This window comes from Phaseolus vulgaris, chromosome 6, assembly GCF_000499845.2.
Source record: "Phaseolus vulgaris cultivar G19833 chromosome 6, P. vulgaris v2.0, whole genome shotgun sequence".
Taxonomy (NCBI): domain Eukaryota; kingdom Viridiplantae; phylum Streptophyta; class Magnoliopsida; order Fabales; family Fabaceae; genus Phaseolus; species Phaseolus vulgaris.
This window is the reverse complement of record NC_023754.2, coordinates 28,197,478-28,216,631: the sequence shown is the minus strand read 5'-3', so window position 1 is coordinate 28,216,631 and position 19,154 is coordinate 28,197,478. Positions and strand designations below refer to the sequence as shown.

The 19,154-nt window shown below is 32.8% G+C and overlaps 3 protein-coding genes across 6 annotated transcripts; 2 read left to right on the top strand and 1 right to left on the bottom strand.

Annotated features, from left to right (window-relative positions):
- Positions 1-3,870: 3,870 nt before the first annotated feature.
- Positions 3,871-11,583, top strand: LOC137832537 (leucine-rich repeat receptor protein kinase HPCA1-like). The gene is made up of 18 exons (XM_068640741.1): positions 3,871-4,676; positions 5,327-5,444; positions 5,552-5,623; positions 6,067-6,141; positions 6,249-6,320; positions 6,551-6,715; positions 6,820-6,894; positions 7,132-7,203; positions 7,310-7,381; positions 7,496-7,564; positions 7,764-7,838; positions 7,955-8,089; positions 8,190-8,677; positions 8,783-8,935; positions 9,030-9,166; positions 9,358-9,577; positions 10,090-10,325; positions 10,842-11,583. The coding sequence occupies exons 1-18, from the start codon at positions 4,589-4,591 to the stop codon at positions 11,310-11,312; spliced, it is 2,793 nt and encodes a 930-aa protein (XP_068496842.1). The 5' UTR covers positions 3,871-4,588; the 3' UTR covers positions 11,313-11,583.
- Positions 11,584-12,569: 986 nt separating this feature from the next.
- On the top strand, positions 12,570-16,282 carry LOC137832535 (uncharacterized). Of its 4 annotated transcripts, none has more exons than XM_068640739.1 (2): positions 12,570-13,207; positions 13,265-13,560. In XM_068640739.1, the coding sequence occupies exon 1, from the start codon at positions 12,822-12,824 to the stop codon at positions 13,182-13,184; it is 363 nt and encodes a 120-aa protein (XP_068496840.1). In that variant the 5' UTR covers positions 12,570-12,821; the 3' UTR covers positions 13,185-13,207; positions 13,265-13,560. The 4 variants fall into 4 exon arrangements, with proteins under 4 accessions (XP_068496840.1, XP_068496841.1, XP_068496838.1 ...); XM_068640740.1 differs by having other exon boundaries at positions 13,252-13,560; XM_068640737.1 differs by lacking the exon at positions 13,265-13,560 and adding an exon at positions 16,011-16,282 and having other exon boundaries at positions 12,571-13,207.
- Positions 16,283-16,863: 581 nt separating this feature from the next.
- On the bottom strand, positions 16,864-19,154 carry LOC137832534 (ras-related protein RABA1f-like). Its single transcript, XM_068640736.1, has 2 exons — positions 18,623-19,154; positions 16,864-17,520 (listed from the first exon to the last, which is right to left on the bottom strand). Exons 1-2 carry the CDS (start codon positions 18,841-18,843, stop codon positions 17,088-17,090), a joined length of 654 nt encoding a protein of 217 aa, XP_068496837.1. The 5' UTR covers positions 18,844-19,154; the 3' UTR covers positions 16,864-17,087.

Genomic DNA, 19,154 nt, shown 5'->3' with positions numbered 1-19,154 from the left:
AGAATATTATTTATGTTGTTGATTTAGAAGATTATTACCAAAAAGATCATTGATGTTGTTGATTTAGAAGATTATTTATGTTATGGATTGAGAAGATCTTTAAATTTATTTTGGAAGTAACTCGGACGTTCGACGTACGAGTTCGTTAAAAAACATTTTTTATTTTTATTTTTGTATTCTTTCCAACACAAAATATTATAATATTTCATTTTAGAACTATTTTAATAATTTAATATTATATTTTAACGGTGGGAGGTGATATTATATTTTGAAATATTAAGTGTTAAATAGTGGCGTAATATTAAGAAGAAGAAAAAATGGGGATGAAAAAGGCCAAACTCATTCCTTCATTTTAGTGGGCTGAGTAAATTTCCCTCGGGCCATTGCATTCTGCACCTCCACATAATTGATGTTGGATACCCACAAAAACTTAATTTTTAATTTTATTTTTCAGAAATGTGTATTTTAAATTGAGTACTCTGAAATGTATTATCAGATTTTAAAAAGTATTTCGAAATACATTCTGGCTCCTTGTATCATTTAAGGCGGAATTTAACAACATTTATGGGTTATTCAGAAAATGAAGTTTACCTAATTTCACTTTATTTTCTTTCTTGACCTAATTCAAAAGGTATGGCGTCAAACAACGACTTTCATATTTTAATTTTACCAGTTTTTATTATGCCATAATTGTAATAAAATATTAAAAGCATAATAAATAAATATAAAATGGTAGAATATGATTTTTAAAATTATCAGAAATATAAAATACTAGAATATGATATACTACTAAAACTACTATCATTTTAAAAACTTGTCAGGAAAAATAGCATTAAATAAATCTTCTGCAAAAAACCAATGTCGATTAAATAAAAAATATTATAGAAATATAAAACAATATTCTAATCTAAACATACTTAAAACTGGTAATATTATGAATATGAAACATGTTTATTATCAATTAGCATTGGTCCTTTACAAAATCCCTTTACCAATTTTAGTTCATTTTGCAGTTTCATATTTCTAGAATCACATCTTGATATTCTTAAGAAGTTATCATATAGTTAATTAGGTAATCCTGATTTTTATCTCAACGTACACAAACAACGCAGAAAAAATTAATTCTTTCAATAATTTATTATTAAATAAATGGGTAAAAAATATTTATATAATTCATATATTTTAATTAACTTTATATTTGTTTACAATATTCACTCACAGTCATATTTTTCATAAAAATACTAATAGCATTTTTATTAAGATAAATTAAGTCAAATTTAACGAATAATGGACACCAACAAAATAAGGATATTCGTATCAAATTCAATAATAACTACATTAATACTGATGGTAATTGTGATTCGGAAATTTGAATAAACAATAACAACATATTTAAAATATTATGACATGTGTACACGTGGTGAATTGTGATTCGAATAAACATCATGTTGGCACTACATAAATTACTTAGTCCCTGTGTTTGACTAAAATAGATTTATTAGAAACGAAATAATATCTCTGAGAAATCAAATAGAATACACAAGTAAACATGGGTAACACACTGTACGAATAAATCATAATCGTTCCAAAATAAAATAAAAATAAAAATGATAAAAGTGAGTTTATATAACGCGCGAAAATAAAGTTTAATTTTATTCATTTGTTGTAAACTTTTAGAATGATGTGTAGGTGTGTTTCCATCTAAGAATTTCTCAATCTAAGAATCTAATCTCTTCTATAGTATTTTTCTTTTACTTCTATCATTCTCCTTTCTTTCTGTAATTTTTTCCGTCTTTATTATTCTTCCAATTCACACATAGGATCAGTTTTACAACTACTCTTCTGAATTATAGCAGAAGGATATCTTATCATATCCAAAATATAAAATATTAGCCAGGAAGTTAACAAAGATGATATATAATCTATAAAAAAAATTCAAATGATCGAAACAAATGAAAAAGTTTGGTCGTACTTATCATTTTTTTTTTCAATTAAATACTTGTATTTGTTCTGGTATGTTTAATATAGTATCACATCAATCAGGAGTCGAAGTTAAAAATAATTTATGTCTTATTTCATCTTCTAATCCACCGATACATCTTTTAAAGCTAAAATCAAACAATTTTTAATATGGTGTTTGACATGTATTTGGCATATTATCTTTATAAATAACAACAAAATCATTCTAAACTACCTTCCTTTTATCCACATGTATATTATTTAAATTTTAATTAAATAAAAATTTATTATATATGATTCATAAATTAGAATACTACTCCCCACAAAATTAAAGAAAAATAATCAATAATAAGAAATCTAGTTAAAATTTTAAAGTTGAAAAAATTGGAATTAGATGTGTGAAGGAACTTGTAGAGTTTATTTAGTAAATTTAGAGAAGAAGCTATTTAAATTATATAAAGTTAAAAATAGGATACAAGTGGTTTATACAAGAGAAAACAAAAAAAAAACATGGAGAAGTTTGACCGTCTCCTTTGCCAACAACTTTTGAAGTTAGCATCAAAATTAAAACATAGTACAAGTTGTAAAATTAATTATATTAGAGTTCACACAACACAACCACTAATAACAGAAATGCTTCATCTAATACCTTTGTTTTGTCCTGTTACACCCTCTCTTTCCATAGCTAACCAATGACCCAACCACCACAAAAGTCAACTTTCCCACTTTCTTCCATGATGGGGAACTTTTAGTGTTCTAAATTTAATTTAATCCATTACATAAACATGAGATATTCAGATTATATTTGTGTGTTAATTTGTCACACTTCATTGTGAATGGGAGAAAAATTATATCTGAAAGTCAACTTGGGAATAAGCATGGCAATTTTGACAAAATAGTCTTCATAAGATTTTTAGTAACTTTTCAAGTTGGATATCTCTACATGTTTTACTATTCGATTTTGAATCTAACAAAAGCTCCTACGGTGGAATTCCTTTAATTTCAACTGAACTATTATATATAATAAAACTTTTATTTTCAATCTTTAACATAAATGTATATCTAAAACTTAAAATTGGAAATCATTGTCAAACAATCTTGTCCCAATCTATGTAACTTTTTGTAACATTGTTTTCCCATTTGTCTGATTATACAATCTCAACTGTACATAAGAAATAACACCCTTTTATTTTTCTGCTAACCTGTGACACTATGGAACAGTTGTAATACTTAACATTAATTTTTGTTTTGTTGTAAACAACAGAAAACCTATGTTTCACTTCAAGAATTTGTTGGTTATTTTTGTGGACTACAAAATTTTTTCTTGTCCCTTTTATAAGGTTTAATTATAAAGTCAAGAGCTAAAACCTTTTAGTTAATAGTTAAAATCTAAAAATTACTTTATAATTTTTATTAATAATAAAAATTATTTTAAATAATAATAAATTTTTAGTTTATAAAAATATTTTTTAATTTAATTAATATAATAATTAATTATTTTAATATTTAAAATTAGTTTTTATTTATAATTTTCTTGTAGTATTAGTTCAAAATCAAGATCAGAAAGCTGCTTAAATGTTGTGCTAATCTCTTAGAAAATGAAACCTTTTCTATACTTTATGTATTCCGTCTGCATAGTTGCCCTCAAAGCCATTTGCTTACAATAGTTTATCACACAGTTTCTAAACAACATTTTTATATTGTAAAAACAAAGCTATGTTTGTTATGCCTTGTATAACATAAACAATCCTTTTTTTTCACTTTACATTAATAAAAGAAATCATATTTTTTCATTTGTGAAACTTTTTTTAAGACAGTTTTAATAATAATAACATAATTATTGTCACCGTTATCAATTTAATACTCTATTATGGCCACCACTATATGTGCATGGACGGCAACTTTGGTGGTGATTTGTCTTATAGTGCAGGACAATTTTATTCTGGTTTTGTAATGAATCAAAAAGCAAGACCCTATTCTGATGGCAATCTACTGTACTAACAACATGATATTCCTTATATTCCAACCCCAGAAATGACATGCATTCCTTGTTCATCCCCTCTTCTTTCACCATCAATGATTTGAACTAGTATAAACGACCTCAGAGTTTTGAGTTATATTTAATATTGAAAGGGCGCTGATGAAAGCAGAAAAATAAGCCATTCTCTTGGTGGTTGTTTATTCCAGCACTTCATCTTTTCTTGAAGTTTTCTTCCTTAGAATATTTGGCGAAAGACTATATCCAAAGTTCCTAGGCACCCTTTCTGTTCTGTTCCATTCTTGTACAAATATATTTAAGAATGTAATGAAAGTTGATGATGATGTTTGGTGGCCATGTGACAATATTTTATTTTTATGTTTTGGGACTTAATCCCATTCTAACCGTTGAAAAATGAATGCAAAAGCCATTGACTAAGTAAAATGTATTTGTTAACCTTAGCCATCTCAGAGGCCGCGTTTGGACTACCATCGTTTGTTGATATAGTTTTGTCATACTATTCGCTTTCTCATTAAACGATGATTGCTATAGATTGATCCTCTTTGGTTCTTTGGTTCTTTGGTCATCATTTCTTCCATTCAAAAGTTTCATTATTCCATTTCTGATCCAACATAAGAGAAACATCGAGCAATGGACCAACAACATAAAGTGATGATTCTTCTTCAGCTGCTTCTTTTCCAAGTTCTGTTTGTTGCATCACAGACAGACAGTCGAGATTGTATGTTCAATTCTACTTTTTTTCATGTTTTGCGCTATCTTTGATGCTTGATGGATATTTAACAACTTCTTGTGCATATGCTCTTTAACATCTCATGAAAAAAGTGAGGAATATTTTCCAACTTTTTTGTGGGGTGTTCTTGCATACGCTAACCAGTGCCTAAACTCTCAAAACTTTGTAACTTTGGAGTACCTCAGTTCTATGCAAGAGCACATCACAAATTACAGTGGAAACAGAAAATAGGGAAATTAATTTGTAGAACAAGGCTATACAATGGATGGTGAGATGAAAAAAATGGTGATGAAAGAATTTACTGAAGGAATAGTATAATTCAAGAAAATACAGATATTAAGTTATCTTCTGTCTTCTGTCAATCCGAATGTGATGTAAGAAAAAAATTGTTTGCCTTTTCAATTAAAATTAAAAAGTTTCCTTGTGATTAATTCATGAAATTTCTGAAGTAGGAGAATGAATTGATTACAAAGGTTGCATGATATAGTTTTCACTTTTCATGATAATTTGTGGTCTAGAGACATCTGCAATCACTGAGAGAGGAGATAGATTAACGAACGAGCACTAGGAATTTATGTAGTTTAATTTGAAAATTTCAATTTTTTTTACAACTTTTAATGTAAATGGTATGGCTGTAGATTCTGGCCTAAATTCCCTTGCAGAATCCTGGAGTAGCAAGCCACAGAGTTGGGTGGGTACTGATCCTTGCAGTAGCTGGGATGGAATTCGTTGCAGCAATACAAGAATTACCGAATTGTTAGTTCTTTGTTTCTTTAGCTTCACCAAATTGATATGAAAGCTTGTTTCATAGATTCTATTTTTTAAAAATAAAATTTATCTGAATAGATTGCTATTATTTTCAGGAGACTTCCAAGCTTGAGTTTGAGGGGCCAACTGTCTTCAGCAATTGAGTCTTTATCTGAACTAGTTACTCTGTGCGTACTTCTTATATAAGTTGAATAGCCATTAAACTCATACTTTTATTCTAACCCCAGATGCCTGTGTTTCTGAACTGGGGGTGATTTGTTGGATAAGATTCTTCAATAAAATCAAATTGAAGGATATAAATCTGATACAATTCTCATTTTACAAAAACTGGTTTTTTGGAACTGAATTGGATTCAAACTTAATTCTTAGACTTATATCTAAAGTGAAAAAGTTATAGTATACACCAATAATTTATTGTAAAAAAAGATTATAATCTTAATTAATCCACTAAATGATTCATATACCTGAGAAGAGCCTTGTCCTGATTTGACACTCCTTAAGTATGTTTTGACAATCAAAAGAACGTTTTATTTTGACTAAGCTTTCTGCGGATGCTATGCAATTCTCAGTGGAAGCTCACTTAAATAATATGGTGTTTCTGTTCATGTAGGGATCTTTCTTACAACACGGGTTTGACAGGAACAATTCCAAATGAAATTGGGAATCTGAAAAGGCTAAAATCCCTGTAAGCTAGGCAGTTTATTTTCTATCAAATGATTTTAATACTAACTGAATTTTTCCCTACAAAATTTAGGATGCTTTTTTAACTCTTCCTTTTTAACTGTTCTTCAGATCATTGGTTGGTTGTGGTTTCTCTGGTCCTATTCCGGATTCAATAGGATCTTTAAAGCAGCTGACCTTTCTGTAAGGATTCCCATCTTAACAATTCTGCTAATTCCTTTATGAGAAGGTTTACTTACATAAAAAATATATTAGAGTTCAACTCATTCGAATGTATGAAAAAATGATGCTTCATCTTATGCTAGGTCTGAACATCTTATGTTCACTTCCTGAAATTATCTAACTTAATCTCTAAGCTTAATGTTACTTTAATGGACTAAATCATGGTAAATTATGTGTTGTTTTTCGTGCAGAGCATTGAACTCTAACAAGTTCAGTGGAACTATACCACGCTCTCTTGGCAATCTAACAAATATCAATTGGCTTGATCTTGCTGAAAACGAGCTTGTAGGGACCATTCCTGTCTCTGATAACCAAGGACGACTAGGCCTTGACCTGCTCCTTAAGGCACAACACTTGTATGTCAATTCTCACTGTTAATTTTCACTTGATATAAACACATATCGTCATTGGATATTTTCCAGTTCCCTGAATGACCTAACATTATGTTCACTGATTGCAGTCATATGGGGAGCAATAATCTCACTGGTACAATACCAGAAAAACTTTTCAACTCCAGTATGATTCTAGAACACGTGTAAGCTTCATTACATCTTGTACAATTTGGAATTTTACAACTATATAATGGCATGGAGAGTTAAGTGTCCTCATGTCTCAACAAAGTGAATAAAAGTATATTTTTTCTTAAGATGACTTAGTGAGATAATAGTTCAAATTAATTTCAGGCACGTATATATTAAAATGTGTCATGAAATATTGACTATGGTTATAAACCAAATGGACCCTTAATCACCCCTTGTGCTCTTTTTTCCAGGCTTTTTGACCACAATCAACTAGAGGGTAGTGTTCCTTTATCCATTAGTTCTGTGGGGACATTGGAAGTTCTGTAAGTATATTGTGGACAGTGTCCAATGGCTACGTTCACAAAATTATGCTATCTCTGAATTTCACTTTGGCTTTGCTTTATATTGAATATTTTCTTTGGATCACAGGCGCTTAGATAAGAATGGATTAACAGGGGCAGTGCCGGCAAACCTAAGCAAACTCGGAAAACTAAGTGAGATGTAAGAAAATTAAAGAAGCATGCCGTATTAAACTTCATATCTATATGCAAAAATGTCTCAGTTTTTCTAAAGAATCAACTTTGCTAAGGCCAGGCATGGACTTTATTTTTGCAGCTATTTATCTCACAATAAGTTCAATGGCACTTTGCCCGATTTTACCGGAATGAATAGTCTCACCTACGTGTAAGTATAAATAGTGCACTTTTATTCTATTGATTTCAACTCTCAGTGTGTAAAATTTAATCATTTTGCCTTAAAAGAAATGTTAATATCAATGTTTTCTCTCCACACAAATTATACAACAGCATGCAACACATGTGCATATGATTCATGCATAATACAATGATTTTTTACTGAGTCTTTCATGGAAAACTATCTGCAGGGACTTGAGCGACAATACTTTCAGTGCCTCTAATGTTCCTTCATGGGTTACAAGTCTGCCGGTTCTGACAACAGTGTATGTAGTTCCTTCCTTCCCACATTACCTGTCTCCGATTCTTAAAACGAACGACATGTTCCTAAAAAGTGATGCTTGAGCAAATAATGATTATGATTATTGAAATATGGTAACAGGATACTTGGGCAGAACCACCTCGGTGGCACACTAAATCTTAGTGGCCACAGCCAAAGTCTGGAACAAATAAATTTGGAGAATAATGACATAACAGAGATTGACCCAGAAAGCAATCTACCAAGTATCGAAATAAGGCAAGCCTCGTTTTTTATGATATCTCTTTTTGCTCTATAAAAAAGTGTTCAGCCATTTGCATAGATTCAAAACTGAGGGAGTTATCTTATGTTTTTGCAGACTAGCTAACAACCCAATTTGTCGTGAAAGTGGAGCATCTGAAAAGAGTTACTGCCAACAACCAGTATCAAATCCCTCATTTTATTCAACACCATCAAATAATTGTTCTCCTCCACCTTGCAGTTCCGATCAGATTGCCAGCCCAAATTGTAACTGTGCATTTCCCTATACTGGACTTCTTATATCGAGAGCTCTTAGTTTCTCAAACTTCAGTGACGCAAAGTACTACAGGGAGATTGAGCAGTCTCTGATGGATACTTTCCGAAACAAAAGCATTCCAGTGGATTCAGTTGCTCTTAGTAACCCCGTGAGAAATCCTACTTCTGATAACTTTGAATTGAATCTGCAAGTCTTCCCTTCGCAAAGCGATCGCTTCAATGCAACTGGAATTTTAAATATTGCTTTTCTGCTTAGCAACCAAATTTATAAACCTCCAGAGTTCTTCTCCCCTTACTACTTCAATGGTGCTAGTTATGAATACACAGCAGGTGCGGTTTTGTATCTCATTATGAACCAGAAATAATGAACGCTTTGTCAGTTCTATTCTACAGTGCCCTTTCTCCCCACTAACTCTCATTCTTTACGTCAACTAGGTGAACCAAAAGGATCAAAGTCATCACATACCGGGATTATAGTTGGTGCTGTAGTTGCTGTTGTGGTCTTTGTTGTACTAGCATCCCTTGCAGGGATGTATGCCATTCGCCAGAAAAGAAGAGCAGAAAGATCTGCGGGGCTGAACCCTTTTGGTAAGAAGTGATTGCTGCAGCCTTGGCTGAGTTTTGGTCCTTGCAAGGACTTCTAAAGTAGTCTTTTATTGATTCAATGTCTTTATAAATGCAGCCAATTGGGAACAGAATAAGAATAGTGGCACTGCTCCTCAGTTGAAAGGAGGACGATGGTTTGCTTTTGATGAACTAAGGAAATACACCAACAACTTCTCAGAAGCCAATACTATTGGATCTGGAGGCTATGGACAGGTTTTTGCTAATGGCATCTTGTCACTATCCTTTTTTATTTTAATTTAAAAACACCCTATTGGGCTATTCCTTTGATGTTCCTGAAAGAAATTCTCATTTTCACTCTAGTGTCAAAAATAACCAAGCATTTTCCCAAATAGTTATCTTCTTGTTTACTTATTTGCAAGATCTAATTAGTCCTCTTTCTTAAGGTTTACCAAGGAACTCTTCCCTCTGGAGAGTTGGTTGCTATCAAACGGGCTGCAAAAGAATCTATGCAGGGTGCTGTTGAGTTTAAAACCGAGATTGAACTTCTATCAAGGGTCCATCATAAGAATCTCGTTAGTCTTCTGGGTTTCTGTTTTGAGAAGGGTGAACAAATGCTGGTGTATGAGTACATTCCAAATGGCACTTTAATGGATAGTCTCTCAGGTACTTTCATTCAATTCCTTCACTACTTCGTATGTACTGTACTGCATCTGTATCAGACTCAAATGTATAATGGGGATGGAGTGACTAGAAGTTTTCATCCGTTAATTTATATTTCATTTCTTGACTAGTAAAAAGTAGACCATTTGCCCATTTCATTGTGAATCACCGCAATTGGTCTTAGTGCCAATATTATTTAACATTCGGTTGTCAATTATAAGCCTCATCTAACCAGTATGAATTTACCAGATCAGTAAGAAATCATTCATACTAAAATGGAGCTGTTAAGATCCTGATTTTAACACGCACTTAGATTAATAACAATGAACTTAATCCAATTTGAAGACAAGAAATCAGTGTCCTGGACTGCAAATATTACATCTTCAGAATTTGGGCTTTTGTTACCACGAACATTCTGTTATAAGAACCAATTAAAAATTCAATTAAGGCAAAGTCCAACAAGTTGCCTGTCACATTACTTAATTAATTTTCTTCATTTGACTGTACCGATGCAGGAAAGTCTGGGATCTGGATGGATTGGATAAGGAGGCTTAAAGTAACATTAGGTGCAGCCAGGGGTCTGGCCTATCTTCATGAACTTGCTAACCCACCAATCATACACAGGGACATCAAATCTAGCAATATCTTACTTGATGATCACCTCATTGCAAAAGTTGCTGATTTTGGTCTCTCCAAACTTCTTGTTGATAGTGAAAGGGGCCATGTCACTACTCAAGTCAAAGGGACAATGGTTTGTATAGAATTCTTTGACTACTACTTTGTGAAGCAGATCACATCTTTGCTTAGAATAGATAATAAATTTATCAGTTGCGAAACTTTTAATAGTTCGAAAGCTTCTCCACTCTTATAATTTGGTTTTGAACCTAACTCAATTCCAAAACAAGTTTTAGAAGTGAGGATTATTACCACTTTTATGGTTTATTTTGGTTCCTCCACCTTTGAAATTTCAGTCCTAAAATCAGCCGTTGCTTTATAGCCACACAATTTAAACAATTTCTCAGAGGGAAATAAAACAAACAAGTTTTCGAGACACTTGTAAATGTCAGGAAAAGCTCCCTTGTGTTCTTATGTTAGTGATGCCTTTTTATAAAGTGTGATTGGCATAATGCAAACTTGACACTTTTTAGAGAATGTAACTTTTCAATAAAGCAGAAGTCGAATCAATAATTTGCCAAGAATTAGCTTTAACCTTGAAATTTACCAGAGGTATATCTGATGTAAACTTATTTCCTTTTTATTCTCTCAGGGATACTTGGATCCTGAATATTATATGACCCAGCAGTTAACTGAAAAGAGTGATGTATATAGCTTTGGAGTGCTAATGCTGGAACTAGCAACAGCAAGAAGGCCAATAGAGCAAGGAAAGTATATTGTAAGAGAAGTGATGAGGGTAATGGACACATCAAAAGATTTATACAACCTTCATTCCATTATAGATCCAACTATATTGAAAACAAGACCAAAAGGTTTAGAAAAGTTTGTGATGTTGGGAATGAGATGTGTCAAAGAATATGCAGCTGAGAGGCCTACAATGGCTGAGGTTGCAAAAGAGATTGAGAGCATAATCGAGCTTGTTGGATTGAACCCCAATGCTGAATCAGCTACAACATCAGAAACTTATGAGGAAGCAGGTAAAGAAAATGCCCAACATCCTTACAAGGAAGAAGATTTTAGCTATAGTGGAATATTTCCATCAACAAGGGTAGAACCCCAATAGGCTTCGGTACAATTTTCTTTTGTAATTTTTTCCTCTCTTCAGATCCAATGCCTGAGATCTGCTGTGTCAATTTTGGACTCGAATCCTTATACAGGCGGGTGCTTTACAAAAACTTGCTCTTTGTAGAAAATGAAGGTTCAAGTTTAATTTTTGAATTGATTATTGGAAGGTTGTATTGATATCTTTGTTCTTGTCATGCAAAATATTTGTGAATTGTGAATTGCAGTAATATTTGAATGAATGTAAGTATTGAAGCGTTGAACTTTCCAAATACAGCACTCTTCTTCTCTCTCAAAATTTTAGTTGAAGTTGAATTTCACTACCTGATGATTTAATCTTCTCTCTCAAAATTTCCTTTTTTTATCATGAGGTTTTTTTTTTCTTTCATGTTTCAAATATTGTAATATTTAAGTCATTTATTGCACAAACCATTTACTTATCTATTTAATGTGAATTTGTCTAGCTTATTTCAAGTAAAAATGGCTTAAATAATTTAATGTGCAATTAATACTTTATAGAATTGTACTAATAGTTTTGAACGAAAGTGTTAAATTAATTAAATGTTAAATAAAATTGAATTTATAAATGTGCTTACAAATGAAAAAAAAAACGTAATGACTGACAAAATTAGAATCCAAATCACACCAAAATAGTGAGAGACTAGTAAAATAAAAATAATGAATAATTCATTATACACATACACTTAATATAGATTGTTGTGGTTAACATTTGAAACAATGAGAGTAAGGTTTTGTTTGGATAAAGAGAAGAAAAAAAAGTAAAAATTGTTTGAATATAAAGTAAGGAAGTGAATAAATAAAATTATTTGAATATAAAAAGAGGAATTGAATAAATTAAATTTTTTGAATATAAAAAGAGGAATTGAATAAATGAATTTTTTTTAATATAAAAACAAAAGTGAATTTGAATGGAAAGTGATATAAAAATTTGAAGTAAATATGATTAATGTAAGCTAAAAAAAAAGTACGTAAAAATTGTGTTGCATGATAAATGATATAAATGTCCTTATTTTTTTTTATTAAGAATGTGTAGAGATGATTTGAAAGAATATAATAATAATTATGAAAAAATATTTAAAATTTTTATTACAATTTTAGAACTAAATACAATTTTAAAATTAAATATTTTAATTTTCATCGAGTCATAATTAAAAAGTTATCTTGAAAGAAATTAATTATACAATAATTAATTAATCATCACTACAAATGCACATATATTTTGAAGACAAATTAATTATTGCACAAAAATTCTGAGCTCTAGGGCAAAATCTCCACACGTGCAGTCTTTCTCCTCCCTCAAATCATCCCAAATCACCAGATACAAACAAATCTGATTCGTGGCTTCCGTTCAGTACCTACAGAAAACAACCCAATGGTAAGTACTTTTCAATGTTATACCGTTTGAAGTTGAGATTATATTTGATGTAAAAAGCTTGAAGTACATTTTGAGACGGAAAGTGAAAGCAAAAGAATCGAATCACACCACCACATGACTGAGAATAAACCCAAAACGCATTACCCTTCTCCTTCTCCTTCTCCTCCGTCTTCAGCATCTTCAGGTGGGATTCCCACTCCCAGTGATGATGGCCCAAAAAGGTTTTCAGGGCCGAAGGGCCATTTCAACCCACCAGAGAAAGAGATTCCAGATGCTGCCACTCTGAGGGATCAATGGAGGTATGCCATCAGGCAATACAGTAAATGGTACTCTCACGCTTGGGGCACTGCCATTCTTGCTGGCACTGCCTTCTTTGCCCTTGGCTGGATCATCAAGGGAGAAAATCCCATACCCTCTTTCAACTCCAACAACCCCTCTTCCTCTCAGAACGACAAAGACAACAATACTCCCCCGTGATGTCTCCTTTACCTACTTTTCAGGTCACTTCTCAACTTCCCTCATTTTGTTTTTCATTCGTTTTTAGTGTGCTTTTTTAGGACCAAAATTTGATGTTTTGGATGTTGGGGATTGTGGATTGAAGCTGAATTGGGTTATTGAGAGGCTGTAAATTATTAAAGTTTGTCTTTTTATTTGTTTCCATGGTTCAATTACGAGGGTTTTTGGTTGAATTAGCTATACTAGTTTGATGTTAGGGCTGGTGAATTTGTGTAGTACTTTGCTGGCACTGAAGAATTGGAGGAAGTTGAAGATGAAAGACTGGGTGGTTGATGTCAAGTGTTACTTTTCTCCTATAACAGTTTCTCTTAAAATCTTACTTTCGCTTAAAATTTTACTTGGTAACACTCACTAAATATTGAAATATATTTAAATAAAAACAAAGTAAATGGCTAGAAAAGTTCAATTAACAAGATTGATATTGAAGTTAATCTTTCTCACTCATTTGTATTTTGAATAAATAAAAACATATAATGCTCTGTTACTTGATATTGATGCAACAAATAAAGTCATTCACATTGATTCTTAAAATATGAAATTCTTAAGAACGTCTCCTAAACACTAAACATTGATTCCTCAACTATTTTAGCAGATTTCTTGGCATGAAGAGAAGATGTTATAAAACAATTGATATGTTAAAATTTATTCCTAGCATCAAAATATGTCAAGTATTTTCATTTAGGTCGGGTTCTTAGAAATATTTTCCAGTTAAATCCAAGAATCAAAATCAGGAGTAAATTGATTAGATAAAATCTAGCTTTAGGCATGAAATGAAAATACCAATATCAAGTTGAAACAGAATATCATATATAAATATCACCAAAAATACATAAGATTTTGAAAAGATTACATTCAAAGCTACTCATGGTAGCCATTACAAGCACCAAAGGTTGATGGAAGCAAGAAAAGAGAGTAGAGAGCTTTTCTTCTTCATTTCTAGCTTCAAGGGTTTTTCCAAGACAACATTTTTCCCTTTCTTTCTACGTTTATAACCCTTTTCGTTCTTTGGATTAGTGACATTTTGCTCAAGCTAGACAATGTCGCTCAAGCTAGGCTCAAACATTTCCTGAGAAAAAGTAGTCTCGCTCAAGCAAGCCATATCTCGCTTAAGTGAGACCACCCTTGGTTCAAAACACCCCTTCTCTGGAACATTCTCGCTTGGGCGAGCTGCTTCTCGCTTGAGTGAGACAGGGGCGAGACATGGGCACTTGGGCGAGCCTTCACTCGAACAAAGGTAGCCTCTGGAGCATTCTCACTTCGGTGAGCCTATCACTGGAGCAAGGCTTGTCTCTGGACAATTCATGCCTAAGCAAGACTAGCTCGCCTGTGTGAGGTTTCTTGAATGTTCAAGGCCTTGCTTTCTATCTTTTAAAGTCTCTTTATTCATCTGCTAGTCCTTTGCTCCATCTTTCCTTAATTTCCTGAAAATGACACTAAATTGGTATTAAATGTTTTCATTAGTCTCATGACTCAAAAATATATTGCTGAATTCAATACTTCTCAAAGTTGGGTTGAGTGATAACTTAATTAACAATTAAAACTATAAGTGTCTAGCTTTTTGCATCAAATTTCACTAAATAATGACATTTATCAATAGTGAATTCAGAGTCATGCCTGCCAATGCTTCTGATTTAAAGTGTCAGTAGTCGGGGTTTTTTGTTGTAGTCTATGAAGATAAAGGTTGTAACTGATGTTAAAAACATAAACAGTTATGCAAGGAAGCTTTTTGTTTATGACACTGTATTTATTGATGAAGGCTTGTACCTTAGATTCTATGAATGTAATACTGTTGCAAACATATCCCATGAAGAGTATCCTGCGGTTTCTGGACTTATCCACCAATCACCCTAACATATAACATTGTCGCTTAATCAAAGACGGCTTGGGAAGATTGCATTCTTAGGCCATGCTTGGTTGGACTTAAATTGGGCTGGTGAGAAATATGGGCATTAATGAAATGATTGTGTTGTATGCTATTTTGCTATCTCCATTTGAAACTTTCTCTACTTTGTGTTGTTTGTGTTACATGGATTGAGTATCGGTGCTTTGCTCCTCTGATGGTGCCATAGTTTTTCGAAGACCAAAACTTTTCGTCATATTTTGTCACTTTTAATGTGCAGTATCACAGATAATTTGCAGGTTGTAGTCAATTTTGTTTCCTGTTAGTTTTGGTCTTTTGATATTCTGTGGGCAGATTGAACTTGGCTGCATATTGTTTGCTGCATTCTGGCTAGAATTTAGCTCGATTCTTAATAAATATTTTCATACTTTTAGTTTAGCGGCATTTTGACGTTTTTATCTAAGCATCCCATGATGAAATCTGTATGAACTGTTATGTATATCCTTGGAGCAAGATTTTGGTACTCCTATACCTTTGTAGTGTTATTATTCTTAATTGGAAACTTTTCTTTTACTCCTATGTAAAAAATTAAAATAGGATTACATGTTAGGAGTGTTAAAAAATTTGCTCTTGTTTAACAGGTACGTTGTAGAATATAATGGAATAATGAACAGGAGAAATTGATGGACCGTTGTTCTTCCTGTCTTACTGGCATGTCCTATTTTAACCAAATATTCGAATTTGAAAATAGTTGTTCAATCAGAAGCCTGGAATACAGTGAATAAAAATTCAGATTGATAAATCGTTAATGCAGGGAAAATTTGGATTTTCGCCTCGTTGCTTTCATGTTCGTTAGATTAACTGCTCTTTGCATTCATTAAACAAAGTTCTCGACATCTTGGCCTATATTACATCCTTTATTTGTTCATGAAAACATCCAACTGCAGGCACCAATCACTGGAATCAACCCACACATGAACAGCTTTTAGTTAACAATGTCCTGACACCTTGCTTGCAATGGTGTAATAAGGAAGTTCGATGTTTATAATCGTCTCTTGTTTTGCTTCTTTTAAGCTAGTTTTTGTGCCTGTTTTGATATGATGTAAGGCAAAAGATTATGTATATTGAAATGCTTGAGACATGTAATTGATGTGAGGAAAAAGATTGTACATATTTAATGCTTCACCCCAACTTGAAATTTATGGGTGATTGTGGTCCATCTACGTTCAAGTTTAGTTCTGTTTGATGGTTACTAAGTATATCCCTTTTCAAATAATCACTTTTATGAAGTAACTTCCGTTCTCCAATTAACCACATCACTTTAATTAACAAATGGTTTAATCTAACAATCTTCTCAAGCCTTAAAAGAAATACAAAAGTTATCTGATCGAGTCCACAGACATTGTTTATGTTTGACATACAAATGTTTAAAATCTCTAAGCAAGCATGAGAGCAATTAGACCAACAAAACTACTAAAATTATAAAATACAGAATAACATTATTTGAAAATAAAACAAACTAGTTCTGAGACAGCAACTTTGCTGACTACAATAAGGATTTTTTCCTCAATAAAAGTAAAGAAAAAGAAAAATGCTATTTTTTTTCGTGCATTTGGAGTTATTCTTTATTGTCACTCGGCTATAAGCTACAGATGTAACAAAAAACATATGTATATTCTCGAAAGCCCAACTCTCAGTTTTGAAGAAGCATTGCGCAAATCACAGTACTTATTGAAAATTCAGAATTTAACTTCGAGAAGAAGGCAAAATAAATTTGGATAGCATGAATCTGCATTCATGGAAAAGAAAAAAGAAGCCATGAAAAATTCTGATAAATCTGAAAATAGATAAATTAGTACCTTCATGAAACAACAACCAAATAATAGATTTCTCTACTTAGCAAAGTAGAAAGTTGAGATTGTAATGCTCTCCGGACAACCATTTTCATGTTTTAAGGCTGAACTCTACATAGGATATCAACAGAACATGGGTTTAAAGTAAAAATACAGGTTTTTGCTGCATGGTCAAGCAGAACAGCATCCATTCTGCTTCACATCTGATACACCATCACGAGACCCAACATTTAACGTCTGTCCTTTTGGTAATGCTGCTGGATCATCGCCAATTTCAAGGGCCTTCGTGCTTACAACATGGTAGATCTGTGTGAGCAGTTCTGTGAAGGCATTTTCAACGTTCATGGACTCGAGGGCAGAGGTTTCCATGAAAAATGTTTTTTTCCGTTCTGCAAAAGTTGTAGCATCTTCGGTGGAAACTGCTCGCAGATGACGCAAGTCTGCTTTGTTCCCAACAACCATCACCACAATGTTGGCATCCGTGTGATCTCTGAGCTCCTTGAACCATCTCTCCACATTCTCAAATGTAACATGCCGGGTAACATCATACACTAACAAAGCACCAACAGCTCCTCGATAATATGCACTAGTGATCGCTCGGTACCTGAGTAATGGAAATTAAATGAAGAAGCCTTACTTTAATATTTAATCATATACAGCATTTTTAAATCTTTATCCATGTGGAATTCAAAATTAGGTGATGTTACTCTAAAGATTCTAGCTGGGATTATCAGCAATGTCTAACTGTTCATCATGTTGCTACGACGATAATAGCAATTACAATAACAATATTTCACATCAATCTAATATATAAAGGGGAAATATCTTCACATTTTAGCAACACCGGAATTCAGATTTTTACAAAGAAAAAAATCTTCAAAGCAAGGACTTTATAAGTCATTTTTGTATAACAAGCTAATTTAAAGCCCAGATCGAATTAGAGTAAATCATAACAACAAAGTGATTTAAAGATAACTGTAACATCTTAATGCTACAAATTGGTAACCTCTGCAAGAAAGACTGGCCAAGTGATAATTTCAAATCTTTTATTGCTTAGCATATGTACCTTGCATTTTTACCAGCAACTAACAACTTAGTCAGAGATGCTAAGAGTATGATTTTCATAATAACATTGACATGTTTACATATTGGAACTAAGTGTGTGACAAAAGAGCTATGAGCTATCTGCATTATGTAAATGCCGTAGTTCAGATTATTTCAGCATGAACCCAATGCATAAATGCCAGGTTTGAAAATTGTGAGATTCTATGTAGGAGATTTCGAAATCGTTAGCTGCTAAGTGCCTAATACAACCCTCCCTCCTTTACTCGGGCTTAGGACTAGCTATGAGACCAGAAGCAGAGTTTATGGTTTGAAATCAATCGGAAATGAAAGCTTCATAGAGATTCAATAATAATACAGTAACATAGCTACAGCGAATAAAATTCTAATTACAATGATATAATCCCTTTGCAAACCCCAGGATGTAAAACAGAAGTTCATAAAAGCTTCCAATTCACATCAGCATAGAAGGTGCAGGAAAACTAAAACCAACTAACAAGCCACATACCCATTACAATGAAATCATGGATTCACACACTTCAAAAAGCAAAATCACATCATGGGCAATGACAACCAAAATAAACAACCCAATTCTAGCACAACGAAGACAATAGAGAGTAGAGCCAAAGAAAAGAAGCATTCACCTTTCCTGACCAGCAGTGTCCCAAATCTGAGCTTTGACAATCTTATCATCCACCCTAATGCTTCTGGTTGCAAACTCAACCCCAATAGTGGACTTTGATTCAAGGCAGAATTCATTTTTGGTGAACCTCGACAAAAGGTTGGATTTTCCCACTCCAGAGTCCCCAATCAGCACAACCTTGAACAGGTAATCATAATCCTCATCAGCTCTATACGCCCCCATTAGCCACTACACGCACACCCTTTTTTTCTCTCTGGAGTTTGCTACAGACAGAATCAAGGGGAAAAAAAAAAGTGATTTTGATATGCCCCTTCTATCAGAGATTCAAATGGGTTGCTGTGAATCTATATTTATTATCAAAGAAAGATAGTTTGTTTTAAAATCCAGATTTGGAACAACTCTCAGTAACAATAACAAGTGTTGCAAAGCTGGAAATGTGCGTTTCTTAGTTGGCAAATTGTTTGAAGGGAATGATGACAGTGTGGTAACACTGCCAAACACATTTAACTCCATTTTTTCATCCTAGTTCCTAC